Consider the following 25,965-nt stretch of genomic DNA (forward strand, 5'->3'; position numbering starts at 1 on the left):
AGTGATCAGTGGATATGTGGGCTACTGCTCTGGCAGATTTTCTTACCCCCTTTTGTACTTAGTGATGAGCAAATTGGAAAAAAATCCCAAGCACATGTTGTGGGGAGGGAGCTGGCAGTAGGGCATGGTATGGTTTTGTGCAGAGAGCCAACAGGAATGTGGAGCTGTTGTCCTGGCCCTGAGTGTCTGCAGAAGCCGTGTGTTGAGAGGGAGAGTTCCCGATAAAACAAAGGTTTGTCTAGGCCAGAACTCCCTCTTCTACGTTCATGGGCATGTTGGGAGACCACCTGTCTTCTTCTGGAGAGGAAGGCAGCCCTAGCATAAACTTCTCTGCCATTACCTGTATATAATCTGCATTGCTGCTCGAAGCTGGGGGAAAGGAGGGATTGGTCAGCTTGGTTTTAAACAAAAAACCTGCAGGCTGTGTACTGAAAATACAGTACTGCAGCCCTCTATGAACACTTCTTTTAGCTTATGTGATTTTTTTTGGTGCACTTTAAACCATTTGCTAATCTAATTTAGCAAAAGTGAAGTTATTTGATCTCAAACAAAAATAGATGGTTTAATTAAAGGGAAACCACTGCTAATGTAATGCTTTAATTCCCTGTGTTACAGATGCTTGATGATGCTTTAGTAGCAGCAGATGTATTGACTTTGTTTATAGGATTTAATTTCTTAAAAGCATGAAGAATTTTAAGTTCACCTGCTTTAGAAGAGTGTCAGTGGGAGAATGTGACAGCTATCATGGCATTCTTATTACTCAACTCTTAGTTAAAACACTTTCTTAGTAAAAGATGTTAGCTGTGTCAAACAGCTTATGCCACCGTTATGGTTCTACAGACAGTTATACAATTCATAATTTGAGAACCAATGCTTTAGGATTTGATCTCTTTATTCAGTATTGTTATTTAAGGGTGATAATTTGGGAAGCTAAGCATCTTCTCCAGTCCAGTTTGTTATAATCTTTGTTTCTAAATAAAAGTAAGTTCTCTGAAAGTTCTGCCTGCACATGATTTACTTTCTTAAATATACAATGAGATGGTTTCTTACTGTAGATCAGAAAGAATGTAAGAAATCTGACATCACACTTTTGTCCTTGGGCCAACCTGACTTTAATTTGGTTGGCAAATAAGAACGTGTTTTTTTCTGTTAACTAATGTAACTTTTGTTATTGAAACAGTTTTAAACAGTTCTAAAAGAAATAAATTGCATATATACATACTTCACAACTTCCCAGGCAGATTTTCCTTGCTTTCTTTTTTCAATTTCTTTGAATTTCTGACTAGCTGCTCAGAATTTACATGAGCATCATTTTGTATCTGACTGAAAGTGAAAGTTACTTCTGTATAGTCCAGTAGTCTCTGACTTTATGGACTTTGCTTTGCCAAGATCCAATTCTGGCTACAGTTAGGTGCTGCACCCCAGACCCTGCTGCTTAGAGAGCATATTTATAATTGATTGTGGATGTTCTTGCTGAAACTTTCATGAGGTGGCATAAGTCAAAGTAACTGCTTTCTGCTGAGGGAGGCGGTTTCCCCCACTTTCCTTGCACTAACAAGTATCTGATCCCATGGTAAACTGACTCAGTTTGCTAAAATGATAAAAAACTAACCTTGGTAAAGTGAAGTGCATGTGTTTTTGTGGATTAGGGAATTGAACTGGTTTATCTCCGTGTCAGGTGAGCATCAGAATAGATGGATGAATAAGGAGGGGATTTTGAAAAGTGCTATAGGAGGGAGGAGTGGGAGTGAAGAACAAGGGAAGAGGAAGCGGGATTGAGTTCCTTCCATTTTGAAAGCAGCAAGTTTATTTTGGCTACTGTAATGTGAAACTGTACTGTGAATATGATCTGGGAGAGGAGTAGTTGTGACTGGAGTCACGAGGAATTTAGTAAAATAGTAATCTGGGCACAAATGTTGTCTCTTCTACTCCCTCTCAAATTATCTGTGAGGTTTGGGCATTTGTGTTGATTAGATCAGTGATCAAATAAATTTAATGAAATAACATCTGAATGGCCATATTTTAAGGATGGAGATGCAAGTAAGCTGTCAGAAAACAGCTTTTCTTAATTCTAAGAAAACTAAGATCAATGAACAATATCTGTGTGTTAATTCTTTGTAAAAGTTGGTGTATAATCAATAGTATACCTGTAGGGTAATTTGGATACAATAGGTATGAGTTTAGTAAATAGTGTAGTTGCCACATAGGATACTTTTGTAACAAGATGTTTGTCATAAATTCATAACTAAATGCTGAAATAGATGTAAGAGGTATCACATTTTTTTCCTTAAACTTTCTAAAGAGTCTTTCAGAAGGCTATGTTCAGTAGACCAAAAAAAGTTACGTTTACATGGAAAAATTACTTATCTTCAGTTGTTCAAATGGTATACCTAAACATGGCTAGCTTTCTGGTATATTGTAGCTGTATTTTTACAATTACAGCTTGGTTAATTGTTCTTAGGTTAAATGAAATATACTGTAGTATGTATTTGTCAATTACATAAAGAAGAGGGGGAAAGTTCAAGGTAGCTTTTAGTGTAGCAATTACACTAACAGCAATCTAGGTAGTTAAATTTGCAAGATGCTCCCTATAAAAATTGCTGTTTTGTCTTTCCCTGCATCGGCCCTACAGCTACTTAAAAGAAAACCATATACAAAAACTACTTGTGCTAGATTTTCAGTTGCGTAAACTTTTTTTTTAATCTCGGACAAATCCAATAAGGATTTGTCTGTTAGTAGCAACTTCACATAGTAGACTACAGTATAAATCCTGGAGAGAACATGGGGACAAGGCCTAATGTAGTGGCCAGAGGGCTTTAAATTAGGAGGCAACAGTTAGGAGAAAAAATATTTTAATAAGTGTGAAAATAGAATTTTTCAAGATTACATGTATTCTGTGCAATACTGTAAGCCTGTCAGCTTAAATGAGGATGGTCACAGCACTAGTTAGTCCACTACAGCAACAGTTATTTAGGTTTCAGATCTTAAGCCTTTTATCTTTTTGACATAGTACTGTTTTGTCAGTAAACTCTGCACTCTACTTCTTAAAAGTCTATCTGTGCTTAAAAAGTAGTAGTCAACCAACACTGCTTCCTTCTCTTTTACCATTTCCCCTCTGGGAAAAAAAGCTGTTTTGTTTTGATTTAAAGGGCTTTTTGGTACATTTGAGAGAGAATCTCTACCACCTCACTGATTATGAAGATATGAAATGTCTGCCTCTTATGAACACTTCAGACATAGTGAAGAAACAAGTAGAGGGGTGTAAGGCACAGACGTAGTGATCAGCTATAGATAGGTAAAATTGTCGGTTTGGATCCAATTGAAGAGTGAAGTAAGCGTTGAATTTTTTGAAAACTTAATCTTCTACTTACAAGTCTCATTGCTGCTGCTCCCCACTTGCAAAGGGAGTTTCTTATAGTAGATGTTCTTCACCCTATTTTCCAGCAAATTTTAGCTACTGTGCTTTAAAAAGCAGTGTGCTTTACAGTACTAGTTCATATTGATACAGAAAGGCTTTGAATGTTAGTTTGCCATCCATTTTTTACCACCACAGCATGATTATTTGTTTTGTTGCAGTTCTAAAAGTGACCTTCAAGATAGTATGCTATTTCACGTGTTTTGTCTCATTGGCTGTTTTTTTGTAAACTCAAGTCCATTGATATTATGCTATAAGGTGTTTCTTAGAGATTTCTCAAATCGTTTATATTCAGAAGGGAGCTGAAATGTAAGTGTTCTGTAATTTTGCTTGGGGCAGTTTTTCTGAAGTAAAGCAATTCCAGTTACTACCTTTTATCAGAGGAGATCCCCCAAATAGCTTTGGCCCTTATGTGTCTGATTTAATTTTACATTGTAGTGTTTTGTTAAAGAATGTGGATTAAAAACTTTGAAAATATTTAGATAATTAATGCTGTTTTGGAATTTAACTATTTTGGAACTACCCGCTATCACTGTTTTATTGCCAGCGGTGAGGTCTGCCAACTTAATTTGTGACAACGGAAGTGTAACTCAGCAGACGAAAGCATGAAGGCTGCTGGAGATTTTCATAATCTTATGAAATTTATGTCTTTAGGGAAAAAACATATACAAGTTTTTTTTATTATTGTTTACTCAAAGTAATCAGTATTGTGGGCAAGTTGGGAATACCTTGAATAATCTCGAACCATTATACCTATACGGCTATTGTTTTCCTATTCACAATAAAATAGCCTAGAAGGAATTTCTGTGCTCTATACACAGGTCTTAGTGGTATTGCTTGCCATCGTCTGTAGTGCAAGATGGACTCTAATTTTTATCTTTTTATATGCTGTGTGGCAGAAGTAGTTGACCGTTTCAAGCAAAACCTGTGTTAAATTAGCATTTTTTTTATTAGCTTACAGTCATTCATTATACTTCATTCTCTTCTGCAGGTTCCCTCAAACTCTCTCCTTTGCCACCTTTTTTTCATTTTATACTATTAAGTTCTTTGGGACATAGATTATCCTTTTAGATACATCAGTACAGTTACTGATATCATGAAACTGATCTCGATTAGGTCCTCTGAATGCTGCTACAAGCTATAATGTCACTTTATAGTTTCTAACATGGATTCTGGCATTGACTTAAAATAAACAAATATTTGTGCTACAGTATTTTATACCAAAGCCTTAACTGGAAAATATCTACCCGTGTGAATGCATTTGAATGAGAGATGTATGCCTTATTTTGCTGTCATTTGAAGTCATTGGGTTTTTTCACCTCTTTGAGTGGTGATGGTATTATTCTTACTTGTCATCTTGTAAAATTATTTTTTTCAATGTATCTTCCAGTGTTTATTATTTTGCTTATAATATGTAATTTTACTGTTCTGTATCTGGCCTGAGAATAAACACGGCACAGAGCATTTTTTTTTCTTTCTTCACCCTAGCAAATATCAAGAAGTTTTGTTGTGTGGGTATTTTTTTTGAAGGACTTGTGGCTTTTAATCCATCTACCAATTTTTCACTTTTAGTAAAACTGCACTGTTGTTGTCAGACCTTTAATGAAGATCTTTCTTAGGTTGTTGACACTTTTTTTCTTCAGCTTTGACCACACTTAAAACATCAGTAAAAACAGTTTTCCCTCTCATATCTTGTACTTTTTTTTTCTTCATCTATGCAGTTTGCTGTTTTTTGCAAAATGCATCTGTCTCCAGGGAAGAGATTTAAAGGTATAAAACATACCAGTTACACAAATCATACCATCCTGTCATTGTGGCCGCAGATTAGCTAGGCAGAACATAGTATGGCCTAGGATTGCCCTGCTCTTTTTGGGAGTGTGTGTGTGTGTGGGGGGGGGACGGACAAGGGGGATGGTTAATAAGGTGTTTGCTAGAATGGCCAAAGCCTCATTTCTTTCTCTTGCAGTGCAGAATGTTTATCTGGCAGGATTGTTACCTGAAATAGTATGGCTGTAGGCAAAGTGTGAAGCAGCAGCTACGCAATGTGCTGCTTCATGAGTTTTTGTAGGGGAACCAAAATACTAGTTATGCTGAGGGGAAGCACCTGGAGTTTTGTGGCTGCAGTACAGACAGATGGAGAAGAGAGAATTTGTTTTTGGGCAGTGCAAAAAGTATTGCGATGAGCTACGCACCTCAAAAGCTGGGTTTCTTTTGAGTTATTTTGCCTACAGTATGCATCTGTCAAAGTGATTTGGCTGCTTGTTTTTCTGGCATGATGCTTGCTCTCTGTTCCATATGCCAGGTCTTATTCCATTCCTCCCTAAATCAGATATGCAGGGGCAGAGAGGAAGGCTTGAGGATGTACATTTATCTGAAGAGAATACAGTGTGAGGAGTGGAGGAGTTTATGGTATTTAAAAAGGCAGTTTTTAACGAGTTTGAAAAAGTGACCCACAGATAATATTACAGCATCACAGTTTTTGCTGAAAATTTCTTTCTGAAAATTCTGAAATTCTGAAAATTACTCTTCAAGTAAGAGGAAAAAGTGCAGTTGGCAAGTAACTGATTGGGTATACTAAATTATCTTTCCCTATTGCTAGAACTAATTCAGCATGTGAATAAGCATGCTGGACTTTTTTGCAAAGTAGCTTATTTATGCTTTCTTTTTAATTAAAAATCACTTGTACAGAATATACTGTTTTTTTCACTAGCCAAGACATAACGACTTAAAAATTCTTACTTGCTTTTTAAAATATTTTGCTGCATTTGGATGCTCTGAACAAAAGCCATTTTATTTGCACGTAGCGGTCATGGCTTCCAAGAGTTTAGAGGAAGAATGAAAGGGAAAATGGTGAAGAGACTTGGGTTCTCACATTATCCTCTACTGAAACCAGAACCTGGGTCTCCTGGCTTTAAGCTAATATGCTGGTTAAATACACAGCCTCCCTGGTGGGTCATAATTAACTTGCGAAGGAGCTTAAGGCTTTACAATGACTGCATTTTTATTTTGATAGCAATTGTTTTTAGTAAAACTATTACAGCAGAGACTTCGATAGTTAAAAAAAAAAAATTAGGAAACTCCTCCCCCTGCCCATTGTCTAAATGCATGCTTTTAAAAGCTTCACCCATTCTAATTGGACAAGTCACTGTGTAGAGTGTACAGCTTCCTAGCTACGTTTTGGCAGCTAGCGTTCATATGTCTCTTAGCATATCAATACTGACTCATTTTATGTATTTTTCAAGATCCTTGAAGACAACCAGCTACGTTTGGGGTTCTAAATTACCATTATCTGCGTTCTGCTATCAGGGAAGGATAAATTTACTGAAATGATGGATGATTAAATAGTTTACAATTTGCATTGTCTTAAGATTCAGAACTTGAGTCCAACTGGGATAGCTGGTTCAATTGCTTAGCTTTTAATGATCTTCTGGCTCAAGAAATGTGTGTATGCTAAAGGTTAAACAGGAATTCTTTGCAACTACAAGGACTTTGTGCAGTTAAGCAAAATCTGAAAACATAGAATGATGAGTTGATACATTATGCAGCAGAGAACAGATTTCTGTCTTGTATTGCCTGAATTTGGGACCTGTATTTCTGGAAGTCTGCCGCCACAGAATAAGGTCAGATTGAGGTTGACTCATTCTCTTGTATCATGAGTCTCTCTTTTTTGCGTAGAAAGACTACTAGGAATTAAGGCAATCTGTGGTTGTAGATTTTACTACCAAATGCTCTGAACATTGTTCTAAATAACGTAACATATGTAGGTATGCTTTAACTGCTATGTAGTAGGTCCCATCAGGACTCATTTGTGATTTCTTTTTGTTTGTACTCAGTCTTTCTGTTACAACTCTATTCAGGACAGGGACCATCTTATACTTTACAGTGGCTCACACAGCCAGAGTAGGATAACTACGTGCATCCAGAAAATAATAAAAATGGGCGCTAAATGTGTCATAGCTATTTTGGGATATGGGTGTTTGCTTATTTAAAAAAGCACAATTGACTTTATTAAAAATGTCTCTGCAAAAATAAGATTGGTTATTTAAAAAAAAAAACTCTTGAGCTAGTTTATGGCTGTGCTTTGCACTGTTGTGTATTTATTTATTTATTTACTTATTTTTATTGAGAAAGACATGTTTTCATTCTCACTTTAATGATGAGTTGTTTAAGCGCTGACCGGTTCCCCTAGTTCACAGTGTAAACCTCTTTGGTTTTATCATTTATCACAGGCATCTAGTTCTGGCAGACCTAATACTGTATTTCACAAGTCCTACAGGTGTCTCCCGATCTTGCTAGAGGTGCCCTGTTGTGCTAGAGAAGCAAAAGGGAATACTTCCATCTGGGTATTTTAATGTTCATGAATATTTTTGCTCAATGTTTAAATTATACTACTCAGACACTTCCCTGACTGCTCAGTGTATTTTTTTTTTTTCCAAGTCACTGCTCTTACAGGGATTCTACATCAAAACAAGATCTCTTAGCTTTTCAAAGGCAAAATCATCAGTTTCTTACCAGACCTCCAAATCAAAAGTATGGAGATTCAGTGCTGCAAGCAAAATGCCCTCCTATACAGTGACACAAAATCTGCCTTGCTTTCTTAAATAATACCAAAACTTAAATATGTGCTTATCCCCTCTGCAGGGTAAAGTAGGTAGTTAAGTCATTTTACTCATGTTTACATTGTAATGTGTGTGTAATGCTGAACATTAGACATTACTGGGTGTCTATCTTCTGATGTTGCCACTGTTCTGTCTTTGCTAATTTTTGTTGTCCTTCTGCCTTAACCATGTCTTAAGACTTTCAGTGATTGCAGAAAACTAGTTTTAAAAAAGATTGATTCATTTGATGATTTCCATATTAATTTTCTACTGTAGCTTCCTGATTCAGCACCATGTTGTTACTTTTCCAGAGAGGACTATTAAATTGTCAGAATAGCCTTATCAGCCTAACTGACAATCTCATAAAATAAAATCTCAAGTTTGATGGGAGCTGTTTTCTGTTAGAGTCGGACAAGAGGTCTGTCTTGTTGTCATCGTGTTTGTGACAGTGACTAGTACTGGATGACAAGAGAAGAGTATTAAAACAGGGCAAACAAATGATGCTCTTCCAGCTTCTAAAAATTCGCAGCTTAGGGCTTTCCTCAGCTGGAGGTGTTGACTTAGTATGTAATAGCCTTTGATGTCCTTTTGTCCCCTGCCCACCCCATCTTACGTTGTTTGTTCTACAGCTTAACTACATGCGCTGCCTCCTTTTGTTCCTTTGTACCTGCCGACTGCTACTTTCATTTATTGCCCCTAGGGCCTGTATTAGAAGAGACAGTGAAATATCATTCCCTGTTTATCCTTTCTATGCCAGGTGTCTTCATTTTCCAACAGTAGTCTTCTACAACTTGAAGGATCTTGGTCTCCTTAGATGTTCTTTGGGCCCATGCCACTTAATTGTTGCATTTTTCTTAAAATTTTCCAGTTCTAATGTATACTTCTTGGAACAGGGGAGAAGACAGAACCACTTGTAATTCATGGTACACCTGGTCACTTACTGAGTGGCACAATACCTTTTTGTCTTATTTCTTTCAATGAACTGTGTATGTTAGTCCAAATGCACCAGCCCACGTCATTGCTGATTAGTATTGGTTTGCTTGGAGATCATAATTTTGTACTTGCACTGGAGATTGTTCTTTTTCTTTTGTTCTCTCCTTTATGTTTCCCACAGTCATTTTATTGCCTGCTTTTGTGTGATACTTCTGCAGTTTTTTGTGGATGGCCACCACCTCTTACTATCCAGAATGACTTAATACTTGAAGTAAACTTTAACTTTCCTGTTCTCCCTTCTTCCTTTTACTCCTTGGAGGAGAAGAGATTTTTTTTTTTTTTTTTTAACCTTCAATTCTTCATTTATTCCATTAAGAGGAAGCTGTTTGGTACAGGAGCTATGGAAGGCTGCCTCTTCAGAAACACCTTTATAAGATTTGGCATGGCAATCAGGACGTGCAATAGGAGCAGGATCCTTTTTATGCTGTCGTAGGGTATGCAAGACATCTGGATGTGACTTTACATCAATGACAGTGTCCAGAGTCTAAAACATCCTAGAATAAGGATACAAAAACAACATATTTTTTTAGCTTGTCAGTAGTATCCATTCTCTGCATTTCTAAGACTCTGGTTTTCATGACACAGACATAGAGGAGTTCACACACAATTCAAGATAGGCAGGAGTGAAAGGGCTTTGATTTGCACAGCTCTGCTGGGCTAAAAAGACTGAATAATTGACTGTATAGCTGCCTTGCTGGAGCTGGCCCATGTGAGCTGTGAACACTTCATGGAGTCAACTATGGGATGAAAATGAAGGTTGTATTTACTTTTTAAGTGTTGATTGGTATGTTAGTCAATACTTTCTTCCAATGCTTGAGGGTTTTTTCCTTGGATATCTGCTTATTCTTAACCTTTCTTTGGAAAACTTGTATTTCTTACATGTGTACATGTGAGATATAAGAACTGATATTTCTGTTACATATATTTCTGCTCTGGTGGAAAAAGTCTCATAAGGTTGTTGGCTTGCAGACTTCATTGCCATATGAAGTTGTCTTAGAGAGGCTTGATCACTTAAAATAAATTTAGTCCTGCTAGGTTTTTCTATCTTGAAGTTCTCTACTTGAAGTTGTTCATCAGATCAAGCTGTTGTTTAAACGTAGCTTTCCTTTTCCTCCTCCGATGAACACTTATCGTCACCATGTGGTGCTGAAGTTAGGAAAGCCCGTGTGGTGGGGCTCCTGCCTGATATATAAAATTGGTTTAAAGTGTGCAAATAACTTTTTAAGGCTGTAAAGGATCAACTTCAGGAAAAAAATCTAAGGGAACGGATCTTATGAACATTGTGTTTGGGACTCTAGTGTTACTTGCTGGGCAAGCAAGACTTCTTTCCTTCTTTCTGGAGACGTGCAACATGCAAACGTTTTACTTTGCACCTCTGCAGTTAAACATTTGGGTTGTTTCACTTCAGTGAATTTTACTGTGTGTTCTTTAAAGACCTAGCTGACACTTAAAAATTTAGCTTAAAGTTGCATAGTAAAAAAAAAAATTTTTTTTTCTTTGAAAATAGTTTATGTAATTAAATGTCTCTGAGATGGCACAAATCATTTTAATATTTCTAAATAAATGTGGTAGATGTACTATTATTTGACCAGAGCTGCAAAACATGTTAAATTAGATTTTAGCACCTGTATTGTTTCTGTTTAACAGCAAGTAAGTTTTTTGAGGGAAAATTATGTAAATCTTGCAGTTATCAGATGAAATTCCTGTTTGCAGTGCACCATGCTTTGCATCTTATGTGCTTCCTTGAGAAGGTCTTCCAGATATTCACTGAGAGTAGATGTAGTGTTTTTCTTTTCTTTTTTTAATTGTTAGCTTCTTAACACAGAGATTAGAGAGAGAGAGATGAGCAATGAAAGATTTGTTGGACTGTTGTGAAATCTTAGAGCAGTACGAAAATTTTGCTTAATATTGCATATTGCTGTAGTTATTTTTTGCCGGCAAGATGGGAATGTTCTTGAAAAACTGAAGGGTGGCTGGCTGGCTAAGTATGCCTCTTGGAAACTGTGAGCATGATGAGCAATTATAATAGAAGTCCAGGGTGTGTTACACTTTTTTTTTTTTCTTGGGACACCCTGCCTGTTTCAAAACACAAGACTTCCATTCTTACAATTTGGATGAAAGCATATGTTGTAAAACAGAGTTTTGCTTATGTGAATTTAAGATTACAGAATATAGTGCTTGTTTAAATAGGTTGAAATTGCTTTTAAGTGTACTGAAATTTAGTATTTCTGTAGATTAATTAGTATTTTGAACTTCAGTCTGGCCTGTACCTCTCTTGTCGGGCCTAACTAGTTTTTATACAGCAAGATGTGGTGGAATGATGGATACCCAGATAAACTTCCCTGGAAGCATAAATGTACTTCAAGAGAAAATGTATTTTCTGATTAATGCATCACCTGTGGAATCTGAGTTTCTATAGCTGTGACCTGGAGCATCTTCCCTTGCCTAGTGTGAGCATAGATCCCTTGTAGTCTGGTCTGCTTGGAGCAGCCAGAAGTTCTAGCTGCTAAAATTAAAATCAAAGAAATCCCTGCTTGGCTTGGACAAGCTGACTTTTTGTTTTTCCTTGCAGCTGAATTTGGTTAGATTTTCACAGGGATATTTAACAAATGTGTCTCTTAATGCACAAGCCATCACCACTGAACTTTTTGTTTGAAAGTGTAAAGAGCCAGTGCATTTCTCCCAAAATCTGTTTGTGAGCAAATACTGTGTTCTTTTTGCCCTCATTCTTTGAAATAGTTTAATTGCCTTTAATGAGAATGTTCCAGAGCTTAGCCTGTCCAGCCGTTAGTGTCAGAGGTTCATTCTATCATGGTAAGGCCTTAGATAAAAGGTCTCAGTAGAAGTGTGGGCCTTCCGTAATGCATGGATTCATTGAATCATCTCTGCCTATACCTCTTCCTCCAGTGCATTGTAAGTTAAAGTTATTGGACTGTATCTTTTTAAATTAACCTAATCTTAAATATGCATCGAGTGTTTTTCCTTCAGAGGATCTGTAGCATAATACCATGCAACTGTGCAAGCAGAAAGACTTAGATTGCTGCAAGAACCTTCTATATCAAATTCTTTGCTCTTCAGTTTTTATTTGCAGAAGTGCATTCTCTGCACAGAATATACAGACATATCTTTTTGCTTGATTCTGCTGTTTTTCAGCTGATTTAGTTTTGTGGTTGGGTTGTTCACACACGTGCTGGTGGCACCACAAGAAAGAGGGAGGAGTGGGGTTGAATGAAATGAGTGGCCCAGCTTGGAGGGAGCACAGAACTACTCCTTTTTCACTCAGTGCTGTTCTGCATAAAGTTCAAGTCTTCATGGATCTCTAAGCTTATTTTGCAGTACTCCGGAATTTTACTGTTTTGGCAGTTGTGTAAGAGGTGGGGGGTTAGATGGTCCTTCTTGGGGAGAGAGCAGATTTAGGACTTTCAGAATTGTAGCATATATTCTTCTCTCCTCTCTGCTCTTAAATGTTGACAGCAGCCTCTTCTCAATTATGCTAGGGATCTTTTTGATCTATGCTTCTTGCAGATAGACCATTTCTGAGATTCATGTTACTGGAAGATTCACAGAGTATGCAAATCTTAGCTTTCTGTGCATTTTTTTTCCCTATTACTTATTTTTTATGAGTTAAAAAGGATTAAGATGATATTTACAAATTGAAAAATATCTCTTTGATATTCTCAGGTGTTTGTCATGTAAAACTCAAGGAAACATTCAGTGTTGCTCAGAGTAGTCTGGTAAACTGTCTCCCCTTGATACAGTACAACCTCATTTGCCACCAGCTTTTTGTACAGGCAGTACAGTGAACTTAAAAGTAGGTTTTCCGTTCTGTAGTTATTACTGCTTCTACTGCATCATGCTCACCAGGAGGAGAAATGTTAATGGAAAACTGCTCATGATTTCTGTGGGAAAATGTTAGCTGATGTAATTAAGACATGAAACTTTAGGGATGTTTTATTTGTCATATATTATGCAGCAGATTCTTACTTGTTTTATAGACAGTCCTCTGGTATGCCTTGGGCTATGTCATTTATCCTGGGGATTTCATTTGGGAGTCTCCCATAGTGGTTCACTCTCCTGGGCTGCCTTTTACACAGATTGCTGGTGAAGTTTGTGTTCTGTGTTTTCCTTTTGTGGATCGTCTTCACAGAATCTTACGTTGTCACTGTGTTTGCTCTCGGCCTGTGAAGGAGTTGGGGCTGGAAACTGGGATTGCGAGAATGCCTGTTTACAAAGCAGCAGCTTGGCTTGCATAGCAGAAGATGATAATTCTAAGCACGTTCACTTCCTTCCTGCTGTCCTTTCATTGTGGTCCTTTCTTCTTGTGCTTGTATCAGACACAAAGTTGTTTGTATCAGTATAAATCATCTTGTTTCCTAAATAGATGTGTATCTCTTCCCCTGCCTCCCTTCAAATAAGTACTACAGAGTTAAAAACTGTCAAACTGATAGCATTAAGACTTGGACATTTGGACCTCTAATCTGTATTCTTTCTCATGCTCAGGGTTTGCAAGTAACTTAAGTCTGTTGTCCGTAGCAGTCTATTTATAGATAATAAAATGAATTGAGTAAAAAGCTAGGGTTTAAAGACATGTATTCAGGCAGAGGAAAACAGTGCTGGTGTGAATGCCTTTTTTTTGCTGAGATTAGGAGGGTGTTGCTGATCAGAGAGGAGGTTTGTGGAATGCTAAGATAAATATGGTATAAAAGTTAGGTTATTTTTTTTAAATTGGAAAGACCTTGAATTACTTTTACAGGATTCATTTCTCTTGGTTGTATTTCTTAATATAATGCAAGTGTTCTAACTAAATTTGGAAACTGTTTAGGGATGTCTTCAGGTTGTTTGTCATCTTTGAAAAGAAAAGAGCACATGTTTCACCTGAACTGCCTGCCTGGTATTATGAGAGTGTCTTTGCTGCCTAGAGAGGATTTTTTCTAAGTGGGTGAAAAAGTAGAAATGCCTGTATTGGTTTCTATTTTTGGACACCGTACCCTCTAAGATGGAGTGTTTCATGGATTCTGCATTTGGTGAGGTGGCATAGAGGTGCAGGTACCTTTTAGAAACTGGTTTTTCCCTTTTAGTAAGGCCTTTAGTTTAGTACCTGTTTTAGGTAACACCACGTATGATAGCAACTTTTATCTGGCTTATTTATCGTATTCATGAAAGCTTATCGTTTGTCCCTTTTGACACTAGCTTTTTTGTGCATTTGTTTTCCTGTGTTGTCTGTTTTGGAGAACTTACTGTCATATTTTTGATCTGAACCACATGTTTGGATTCCCTAGAAAATGGTAATCCTGTTTGCTCAGGGAGACTATGTTCAAATTTATACCAAGAAACACAAATATATCTACAGTTTATGCTTATTGCTTCATCTGCTTACTTTGTGTGTAAAGTTGGAAAATGGTAGTAACAAAGCAGGAGCGATGCTTTTTTTTATATATAGTGACTTGAAAAACTCAGAGGAAATGCAAGCAAAAACATGGATTGGGTAGCATGGTAATAGGTGGAAGTGTAAAACCCTAGACCAAAAAATACCCTCCAAAACAAAAATCTGATTTCAAGCTGAACACCATCCAGTTCTGATGCAGAGTCCCAACACCAATTAGTATTTATATTAAACTTCATTTAAATGTGGTGGTACGTTGTTCTCATAACGTACTTCACTGTCTCCTGCTGTAATGTCGTGGTACTGTTGTTTTGCACTTTGTTGAACAGTTAAATTTTGGATTAGGTATTTGGGTCAATCAGTGTATAGGATGTTGTAGTATCCCTGCCAACTTAAAAAAAAAAAAAAAAAAAAAAAAAAAGCCATAAGCATGCTGCTGACGTGAATGTTGTATTCAGTGGAGGATATCTTGCAAACAACAGCTTCATTTCTTTTTGTTTCAGATTAAGGGAAGTTTCAGAGAAGCTGAACAAATATAATTTAAACAGGTAAGACATATCAGGCATTGCTGTAAGCCATCTAGGAAAGTATGTTTTTCTAATACCAACAAGAAACAAAGAGTTGCACTGTAGATACAGCCTTATTAGAAAGGCTCAATACTAATACTGAACTTCAGAAATGCTTCAGATAAGACAGTTACTATGTAAGGAAGAAAATGTTAGGTTTTCAATCATGATATAGTCTATTATTAAACAGCCACCTTATAGACCAACTCCTTAATTTTGATGTATAGTCCCTATTTATTATTGATCAAATAAAATGAAAAATTTTCTATCACCTTTTAAGGTTTTGTTCTGCATTTTCTGTGCTTAATGACTGAAAATATATCATAGTTGCTTCAACTAATGTACATTTTTAGTCATTCTTGAATGTTTCTATATCAGTAACCATCACTGCACAGTTCCTTCCATATGCCACTTATTTTTTTTTTTCAGACTTTAAAAGTTTAAAAATGTTATACATGCTCACTTTTTGTTTTCAGCCACCCCCCTTTGAATGTATTGGAACAGGCTACTATTAAACAGTGTGTGGTGGGACCAAATCATGCTGCATTTCTTCTTGAGGTAAATTACTCCAAAATCTGTTGAGATAACAAGCTTGAAACCATACAGTTCAAGCTAATTCTTTTAACATGAAATTGATCAACATTCTTCAGCAACTGAAGAGCTGTTTGTGTGTGTGTGTGTGTGTGTGTGTGTGTGTGTGTGTTCTTTTTTTCTGTAATTCTGTCTTGTATTTCAATTTTGGACACCTGGTTTTCTTGTTTTAAATATAGGATGGTAGAGTCTGCAGGATTGGTTTTTCAGTTCAGCCAGACAGACTGGAATTGGGTAAACCTGATAATAATGATGGGTAAGAAATACTTTTCTTTATTACATTTTCTTTATATTATATCATTCTTTTGAACTGGATAAGCAGCTTGTTTGTTTTGTTTTGTTTTTAAACTAGAATGCCTTTGAAATGGGTACTTGAAGTTGATATGTAGTGGTTATGGTGATGCAGCCGAACAGCATAGCTTGACAAACTGGTGTAGGAATAAATACTAGATGTGGTTCTAAAAGAAGTGATACAGGATCTCTTTAATTTAAAGAAACAACCAAACAAAACTCCCCCAAAACAACTTTCATGAAAGAAGCTGGCTTATATTTTTAAGCCCCATGTAGAATCTGCTCTGAAACTGGTCCCATCTGGAGGGACTTGCTTTCTAGATCTGTTATCTTTGGTCCAGGTAAGTTCTCCTTATTAGGAGTGTGTGATCATATTTGGATATAAAACTTCTTAATATAAGTAGTGTACTTAGGCTCTGGTTTACGGATGGAACACCTGGCAATGACAATTTGTATTTATATGCTAACTGAAAACACTTAGTGCAGTGGCTATTTCAAATCACTGATTAGCTTAATGTGCATTTGAAACTATGTTATTATGGATTGCTGGTGTAAGAAAGATCTGTTAGGCATGCTTTCCATTTTATTTTTTCAGCATACATCTTAACATACAGTTAGATTAGTTTGGAATATTCCCCAAGGGTGTTGCTTAAGCTGGTATGTTACCAGACTAAGTCCCTGAGAATTTAGACCTGGGATTCCAGGTTTTGTTCTTAACCCATTTGGGATTGTTTTGTGACTGATTTACCATCTTTTACTTTCAGTTCAAAGTTGAGCAGTGGCTCAGGGGCAGGAAGGACATCCAGGCCAGGCAGGACTAGTGACTCCCCATGGTTTCTGTCTGGTTCTGAAACTCTGGGCAGACTGGCAGGCAACACCCTTGGGTAAGTTTTGATAGGATTGAGGCTGCAATCTGTTTGTTCCATATTTGAGTATATGTGTATACACATATATAAATTGTATGCAGTATGTGTAAGGGAACGTATAATTACAGCAGTTGTATAGGTAGGGTGTAACAAAAACCTTATTGACTTTGTTAAAATAACAGATATGCAAGTGACCCTTGAGCACCTAGGATATGGAGCATTCTTCATACATTCTGATGCATGTGTGAAGAAAAACTTGGCTTTGGCTGTGTTGTCTTTTTTGAATGTTTAGTTCCTCAGTTTTGAAAAATTTTTTTTTTTTTTTTTTTTTTTTAAGAGGGACACTATCAATTTAATAGAATAGTAGCATGAAGCAAAATGAGTGTATTTATACAGGAAAAAATCTTACTACATGTATTGACAGACTTTCATGCAGTCAGTTTTATTGTGCCCTCCTCTCCCCTGCCCCAAGTAAAGAGCTGCTTTTTATTAGGGTATTACACATAGTAATAGGAAGGAAACATTTGGAAAAAGTTGTGACTCAGAACCTTTAAAATTGGAAAAAAGAACTTGAAAATACAGTATACAAACTCAAATTATTTATTTTTTAATAATCAGCTTTAGAATTGATGGTGTCCCTTTACATAGCAATGTAAGTTAATCTTCATTACATAATTACAGTGGACTTTTCATTATATGCTTTTGTAAGGCATTGAACAGAGCTGCTTCCTATGGTTACTAGCTATACTAAGGAGACTCACTTTTAGAAACTGCAGTTTTTACATGAACGTTTTGTTAAAAGGGAAGAACTTCAGTTTTTTTCCCCTGCAAAGTGAATTTGTTGTTTATGTTACCAAATGAGCTAATTTCATCTGGGATTTAGTTGCATGAAAGATCTGCCTACCCCACCCTAACTTTTTGTGAAATCTTCATGCATCCCAACCTAAATCTGTGTGGTGGACTTTAAAGGCAAACTGATGGTGTCATGCTTAAAAACTTACTGTGAAAAATGTAAGTTTTTTTTTTTTTCTTAGACTAGGAATGTGGGTTTTTTATTTATTTATTTTTTACCTGAGCATAATCAGTTAAAATTATTTGAAGGCATGTAAAACCAACCCCTGAAGAATTTGCAATTTCTTCTCTTGCATAGCTCAGAAATGGATGATTGAAACTCACCAAACTAGTAGAGTAACAGTCGATACTAAATGGTATGCTTAAAGGAAAGGAATGCTTATTAATTTGAATCTTAAAACATGCAACCTGCTGAGTGCTTAGGTTAGATCACTGGATTTGGAAAACTGATAGCATGTTAGTGGACAGTGGATATATGTGGGAAACTAGTGGGTGAGCAGAAAAGAGCAGAAAGAGTTCCTTTCTGTACTAATACTTATTCTAGGTTTAAACAGCTTTAGTAGAAATAACTGTGTCTTTAAGATTTTTCTTCATAACAGATCTACCCTCTCAAACAGCTAAGTTAAAGAAAGTGATCTGGCAGACAGACTATAGCACTTCAAGTGAATTTATGTCCACTTGAAAAGAGTCCAGATGAAAAAGATTTATGAACAATTGGGAAGTGAATTTTATGAAGATAACTTTTTTTTGTATCAAGGTCGATCAGTAGATTTCAGAACTCTTAAAGGCATGTATATTAAACGTTGCGAAGAGGTCAGGGAATGAAGCCTAGCTCTTCTAAGAGTATTAAATGTGTTATTCTGGGTTTTTCTTGAAAGAACAACTTTAAACCACATTTTAATCAGATTGTTCTTACACTAAAAATAATGGCAGTGTGCTAAGCAAGTGGGTTTCCTTGAATTTGATCTAACTTGCAGTAGTACAGTATACAGTTAGTATAGTGTGAATTTAAAGGACATAGTGATACCTTTTAATGCTCAGGTTAGGATTCAATTGTAATTTTTTAATTCTTATAAGAATATAAATGTCTCTAACTGTTAGAGCCCTCTCAAGTTTGTCATTGATAGTTTATAACTTAAAAACAGAAAAATGCATCAGTAATAAGTATTAAAATATAATGTGTAAGCTTCTCTCTACACCCACATCCTCCCTGCTGAGAGCTGAATTGAAAATTTTTCTCTGTAGAAATAACTTAGCTTCCCCTCAGCTTCTTTCCCAATAGCAAGAATGCACCTTTAGAAACAAACTGGCTCATTTTATTTAATATGTCACACTTTTTTCTTTCTTTCATTCTTTTTTTCTTTCTTTCATTCTTTTTTTCTTTCTTTCATTCTTTTTTTCTTTCTTTCATTCTTTTTTTCTTTCTTTCATTCTTTTTTTCTTTCTTTCATTCTTTTTTTCTTTCTTTCATTCTTTTTTTCTTTCTTTCATTCTTTTTTTCTTTCATGTTCACCAGTATCTTTTTTTTTTTTTTTTTTTTGGTGAGCTCTTTCTAACTCATGAGACAAAGCATTTGCGCTGAAGCTGTCATTGAATTGCTTATTGTCTCATATTGGGTCATTGTCTGTGTAGCTGCTGGCTAGGATCCTGAAAATGCAGATTTCTCTGAGACAGGGCATCATCTTAAACGGATGCTTGAGCTATTCTTTAATTTTATGATCTTGTCCAAAAAAAATAAGTAATCAAAACATAAAATGTAAGACTTAATTATTCGTCTTTATTATTACCTGCAGATATGAAAGCTATACTTTAAAGTGAACTTTTTTGCATCTCAGTGAATATTGTTTCAGATAAAATACTCTCCCCTTCCCACCCTTACTAACTAGACACCAGATCTTATTTTAAATTTTTTATTTTTCATGAAAGGAGGCTGATGTGTAGGGTGATTGACAGCAGAAAAGTTCTACTGATACTGATGATTGAATAGCAGTTATGCCATATGCAGTATTCTTTACAGTAGGTTTCTGCAACAAAATTTAGTTTATTTTGAGGAATAAACTAGAGTCTTTAGCCTTTCTGGACCACAGAGTATCTAGATTTGTTTGCACAGTAGATTCATTTGGAACAGTTCTCTGGTTTTAAAGTTAGTGGATAGTTGTAATAATGGTGAGTTGTATATTTCTAGAAGGCACTGTTTTATATTCCCTTTTTTGATACTGACACATTGAAAAGAAAAAGCTGTTTGTTCGGTCAGTTCGCACATGCTTTTGTGATGTATACAGTTGATGCTGATTACTCCAAGAGTAATAGATCCGGTAGTAGAATCTCTCTTGTAAACCATCTACACGTATCAGAGCAGTATCTAGTGTAAGAATTATCTTGCAATCAAGATTACTTAATTTTTCCAGTGTAATCATAAGCAGTTGCTCAATATAAATCACATCTCAGAAATTCGAGAAGAGCTATCTGAATATAGTGACCTTCTGTCAAACACAGTTCACTGTTCATGAAGCTGCTGCTTATATGTGCTTTTATAGTAGGAGGGTAACAGTTGAGTGTTTGGTGTTATGCTGCTTTTACTGTTGCTTTTAGAAACTCCAGGAATTGTGTGTGTGTGTGATTGCGTGTGTGTATACATTCACACAGCTATACAAGTAGGAAAAAGTGCAACTTTCAATCTGAATCATATTGCATGTTTCTTCTGTGTAGTTCAGAGCTGTATCAATTGCCTGGTGCTGTTCTCATTAGTTTTGAGAGATACTTTCATAGCATTTGTTTATGAAGTCAATATGCAGATCTTTCAGAGAATGTCTACAGAATAATCATAATAAAATTGAAGCCATACTTCTTGAAATAGTCCTGAAAGTATGCTGCTATTTAAAAATAAATAAATAAATAAATCTAAATCTTCTAGAAGCCGCTGGAGTTCAGGGGTTGGTGGAAGTGGAGGAGGATCTTCTGGTAGATCGTCTGCTGGAGCTCGAGATTCCCGAAGGCAGACCAGAGTTATACGCACAGGGCGCGACAGAGGATCTGGACTGCTGGGGAGTCAGCCACAACCAGTGATTCCAGCATCAGTCATTCCAGAGGAACTCATTTCACAGGTATGTGAGCTACAAGCCTCTTGGTGCCAAAAACTTTGACAGCTTCTCATAGCATGTGAACAGGAGAATGTTGTAATAGCAGTGTATTTTTTCCAAGGAATTATGGCGTATAATTAAAAAGATTGACTTTCTCTAGCTGAATTCTTTTATTCTGAAATCCGTAATGTGAGTGATAAATTTTTTTAGATTCCAGAATTTTAATTTTCCAAGCTTCCTCTCACACAAAGGCTGTGCTTAATTTTGATGAAGAATGTCATGCGTGGTTTATTTGCAGATGGGAATGTAGTAAAATATATATATGTATATATATATATATATATATTTTTGAGTGTCTTATCAAGTATATAGATTATAAAGTTAGGATTCTTGAAGGAGCATAAAGAAGGGGAGCAGGTTCATGTTGTTTTCCTTGTTGGATGAAAGGAATGGTTTAATTTCAATCTAAATGAGAGTCATTAAATATATTTAATCTCTTCAAATGCTAATAGCTTTTCTTCATGGATATGTCTACTTAATGTTTTAGTAAATGCAGCCGATAAATGCTGGGCATAAATCACTCTGCTTTTACCCCTTAATGAACCAAAGCCCAAATAAGCTGATGGACTTTACACTGCTTGATTCAATGGAATTTGTTAAAACAATATTTTTCTCCATGTTTGAATAAAATAGTACCTTCAAAATATGTAGAAGTAGTGCATTTTAATTCTTAGTTTAAAATAAGTTTCTGGTTGTGATTTGGAATATAACCAGTAGTTGGTGTGCCAAAGATTAGCTGCCCATGTACTTTGGATGGAATATAGCATAGCTGTACAAGGCAGGAGCTAGAAGGCATAGTATTTTAGACACATCAGTGACAAAGTGACTTTAAATTCCTCTCCCTTTTTGAATTCCAAACTCTGTAAAAGCTGGGAGCTTCTGCCTTTATAGAGGCTAACGCATTAGGAAATTCAGCCCCAAAGCTGGAATTCAGTGGTCTAAGTTAGCTGAGAAGAAGTTAAGTATCTAGTATAAGATACCTAGAAAAATCTACATGAGTCTTTGCCTGCAGGTACTGTGTTTGACTTCTGAAGAATCAATAGTAACACTCTTGCTTTTTGTTAGACTGCTTCCAGAATTAAGCTTTCTTATCTTGGGAGTGGTGGTCGGTGAGCTGAGAAGTAACCAATTATGCTCTGCTCTTACAGGCACAAGTTGTTTTACAAGGGAAGTCCAGAAGTATTATTATTCGTGAACTCCAGCGAACAAATCTTGATGTAAACCTTGCTGTAAATAATTTGTTGAGTCGTGATGATGAAGATGGAGATGATGGGGATGACACAGCAAGTGAATCATACCTTCCTGGAGGTTTGTATCCTGCAAACTAATAAGAAAACACTGAAGTGTTCTTATTTTCCTGTATTTAAGCATTGACAGCATGTTCCATGCTGTGCGAGGTATGCAGCAAAGACAGCCTTTGCTTATAGGAGTGAAGTCTAAAGATGCACAGAACAAAAGATGCCCTGGGATGTAAGGAGGGATTAGTTGAGGCATTTAAAGAATAACTGTTGACTCTATTTGTGGGTGGCACGAAAGTGAATTTTGGGCTTTGTAACATCAGCATTGCATATGTATATTGCTGCTCGATGAGATGACTGCTGTGTGGCTTGCTCATAAAAGCTAATTCTAAAATTGCTTAGCAACTTGTATGTTTATTTGCTAATGTATTCTTAAGATGCAACAGTTTTTAGAGCAGAAGTTATACAACTTTTTTTAACCAAATATCTCAAGTGAGGGTAAAACAGTTTACAGTTCTTTCAGTTAGACTGGGAATTTATTCCTCATCTCAAATGCTATAGTGTTCTGGCAATACATATACATATATATATATATACATATATATATATGTAAGGTATAATGCTGTTACTGAAGTCTAGTAGTTTTGAAATAGTGTCTATCTCACGCAATTTCTTTTTAGAAAAGAATTCCAGTCGTCTTTTGCATTGGCTAAATAACATGAGTAATCTGACTCTTGCTGAATCAACCTACTTGAAAACATAAAGCCAAGTCTGCTGTTTGCATTTTTCTAGTTAGGTGTGCTGTATGAAAAGAAAACATCTAAATTCTGACTACACATTAGCTTTCCTTTTTGAGTGTCAGAATGGTAATTTGATATTTTTCTAATAGATGATTTTTCTGCTCATCCGGTTCACCAGGAAGGCTCTTGGGCTTCCTCCATCTTTATCTTGTTGATCACGTGGTTAGACAAAGAGGTTTTTTTGTTCTGCAGCAGAGGCTTTGTAATCAATTTTACATCTGCTGGTTTCAGTTGCATCCGACAAGGTTTTTTATATTGCTGTAGAACGAAGAATCCTCTGGTTGAACTTGTAGAAAAGGGTGAAAAATCCTTGATGTGAGTGTAGATTTTTAGTGATCAGCTTCGTAGTGTTAGGCAGATCCACTGGAGGAAGTAAATTCTTTTAACTCTGTCCGTTTATTCAAAGCAGGAGTTCTTCCTCTAAGCATACCAGAATGCATTCCTCCAGAAATTGCCTTCAGAAGATAATTCACTATTAGTAATCATTTGGAGTGAAAGTTCATTTTAACCAATACTAACCAGCTTTCTGCAGCATTACTGTTCTCTTGGTGCTTCTTGAGATCATAGGGATCAGTTAATTGGGACCATCTGAAAACCTCTGACGGCTCACATTTATTATAGCATGCCCAGGCTACAGTCTGAGTCTCTTGTATTTGAGATGGGTTAAAGTAGTATGCCAGATTTCACTGTCTTTAGTAGCTGCCCAGAAAACACTTACTCATTGGCTTAATTTTTAAAGCTTTTCCCCTTTGTAGGCTAGTTTTTCCTATAAGAGATTGCAGCCTTCTAATATTAGTGTTTTTTACACTATCCTTTTTCTTTATGGAGAAACTGGGCCAACTTTTCACCAGATCTTGTATGGAAAGAGGAAGAAATGACCACTGAAATAAAACCTGCTATTTCTCAACCTTATCTTCAAAGATGTAATTCACAGTAGATAGAACATGCTGTGCCTTCTGTATCTGTCCTTAAGTTATTTAAGTTTTATGGGCAGAAATACCTAGGTGTATTGCATGGAAATGAATTGCCTCAGAATCAGAATGTGATCAAAGCATAGAAGTCTAGCTGAATAGTAGTCAGTGCTATTATGACTCTACCACTGGTATATTAAATAGTACAAATTTAGCAGTTTTTGCCCTTATCGCTTAGTCATGCAGGCTAGATTTCAGGAAAGTCTGATGACCAGAGAACCTTGCCTGTAACTCTGGAAAAAGAGCAATATCCTGTCCTTTCAAACTACACAGAAACAACATTTCAATCTTTTGCTCCAAGAACTTTGCATTCTCCTTATCTTCACTTCTCTTGCCTCTGGATGTTCTTTTGGACTTGTAACATTGGAGTTCATGGGAGAAAACTGTAGAAAACCAATAACCACTTTACACATTCAACTCCTAGTAAGGTTTTTATAAGTGATTCTGAAAGATAAAGGAACTTCTGTTGTGTGGTTTTATCTCTTTGTGTGGATGCGATCCTGTGCAACATGCTCTAGATGACCCTGCTTGAGCAGGGACTACATGACCTTGGACTAGATGATCTCCAGAGGTCCCTTCCAACCTCAACCATTCTGTGTGATTCTGCGTGAGATATGGTTTTTTTTTTTTTTAAGTGATGTTAAACTAATGCTTTAAAGCTTTTTGGTTTTGTTCCTTCCAAGCATAAAAAAAGAAAATGACAAGACTACTTCTGCCTCAGGACTTTTGAGGCTCTTGCATTTTGATTAAAAGAATATGCTAATTTTTACTTTCTCCCTTCTACATGTCTGGTGCTTTGTGACCCTTAAATTTAGGGGTTACTCCTCTAAATCTTCCAAGAGGTTTTTTAGTCACAGTGTAATTTGCACTTGATTTTAAAAGGAAAAAAAAAAAAAAACTAAGTTACCCTCCAGTTACCGTGAAATTTGATAATTCTTGTTACATACGTCATCATTTCATTAATATATCATTTGTGATAATCTTAGTATTATGAGGATTATACATCTGATTTTTTTTTTTTTTTTAAATGACCAAAGAAGTTTCAGTTCTTTCAGAGATCTTCAAACTGCTTTTGTATTGCAGCACTACATGTGTTGGTTTGCAGGGAAGAGAGATGGGAATTGGAGTGTAACATAGGGATCAGTTTAAAACTGGATGTTCAGTGGCTTTCCTTTTGGGAAAACAACTAGGCGTATGTAATTTTGTTGTTTTCTGGAAGATAAACTTTTAGTTAGGTAGTATTTTGCATAAACATATATCATCAAAAAATGAGTGGTGGAATTCTGTTTGACTTTGGTTTCCTAGCATACCAAAATGCACATTTCTGTCCCTTCACTGTTGCAGTTTTGCCAATTTAATCCAAACTTGACAGAGTTAGAGATACTGAAGGCATCAAGTTCCTGAACATTTCATGAAAATATGCAGGTGAGAAGAGGAGAGAGACCTTATGATTGCCTCCTTAAGAGAAAGGGCATAATGAAAGCTCAACTTCAGATCAGAATCTATCCAGGCAAAGTCTTTAATTAGTGAATCCATAACAGCTAGTGTTAAGGCTAGTCAGGCAGCTATGGGGAATAGAAATCTTCTCAGTACTTGAATTGCTGTTTATGTACTTTTCTTCCGCCCGGGTAGTTACTAGTGAATCATAGGTACTTTCTTACCTAAATAGGGTGATAAGAATCATTCCATCTAATTCAGCAATTGAGGGATGTGATTCTGGTCTAACAGTGCACAAGAGACGAATGCTGTCTCATAGGATTTTTCTAAAGAGCAGAACAGTAAAGTCACAGAGAATGTGTTTTTCTTCAGTGCTTAAACTTGATGTTGCCCTGCTATATCTGTATTCTCATAGAATTAAAAAAAAAAAATCCAGTGATGTTGGAAGGAGAGTGGATTTGGTTTCCATCCCCACCAGTTTTAGCGTCTTTTTTGCTGGTATAGAGGATGGAAGAATGGGGGGGATCTCTTACAGAAATATTGGAAGAAAAATTAAAATCTGATTTGAAGTTGAACAAAGAAGATAAAGTTTAGATTTTTCTCACTTTTTTTGATGTACATTTAGCCAAAAATACACAATTTTGGTTCTTGGGGCTGGTGTTTTGAATTCTTGCTTTCCGGTTTGGAAACACTTCAAACTCAAGGTGCTTCAGATGGTGGAAGGGATATGTCCTACAACTTACTGTGTTTTCTGTAGAGAGCATTTCTGGCTTAGATTTGCTGAAAAAACATTGTCAGATATGAATGAGGCTGGAGAGTTCTTT

The 25,965-nt window shown here is 36.2% G+C and overlaps 1 protein-coding gene across 1 annotated transcript in view; it reads left to right on the plus strand.

The window, feature by feature from the left end:
• Positions 1 to 25,965, plus strand: part of UBR5 (ubiquitin protein ligase E3 component n-recognin 5) — a 92,000-nt gene that overhangs the window by 4,512 nt on the left and 61,523 nt on the right. Inside the window, exons 2-7 of the mRNA XM_026119653.2 lie at positions 14,893 to 14,937; positions 15,432 to 15,513; positions 15,726 to 15,802; positions 16,602 to 16,721; positions 20,470 to 20,659; positions 21,844 to 22,003. Coding sequence (XP_025975438.1) covers positions 14,893 to 14,937; positions 15,432 to 15,513; positions 15,726 to 15,802; positions 16,602 to 16,721; positions 20,470 to 20,659; positions 21,844 to 22,003 — 674 coding nt within the window. The remainder of the gene's footprint in view (positions 1 to 14,892; positions 14,938 to 15,431; positions 15,514 to 15,725; positions 15,803 to 16,601; positions 16,722 to 20,469; positions 20,660 to 21,843; positions 22,004 to 25,965) is intronic.

The sequence above is a fragment of the Dromaius novaehollandiae genome, chromosome 2 (genome assembly GCF_036370855.1).
Source record: "Dromaius novaehollandiae isolate bDroNov1 chromosome 2, bDroNov1.hap1, whole genome shotgun sequence".
NCBI lineage: Eukaryota > Metazoa > Chordata > Aves > Casuariiformes > Dromaiidae > Dromaius > Dromaius novaehollandiae.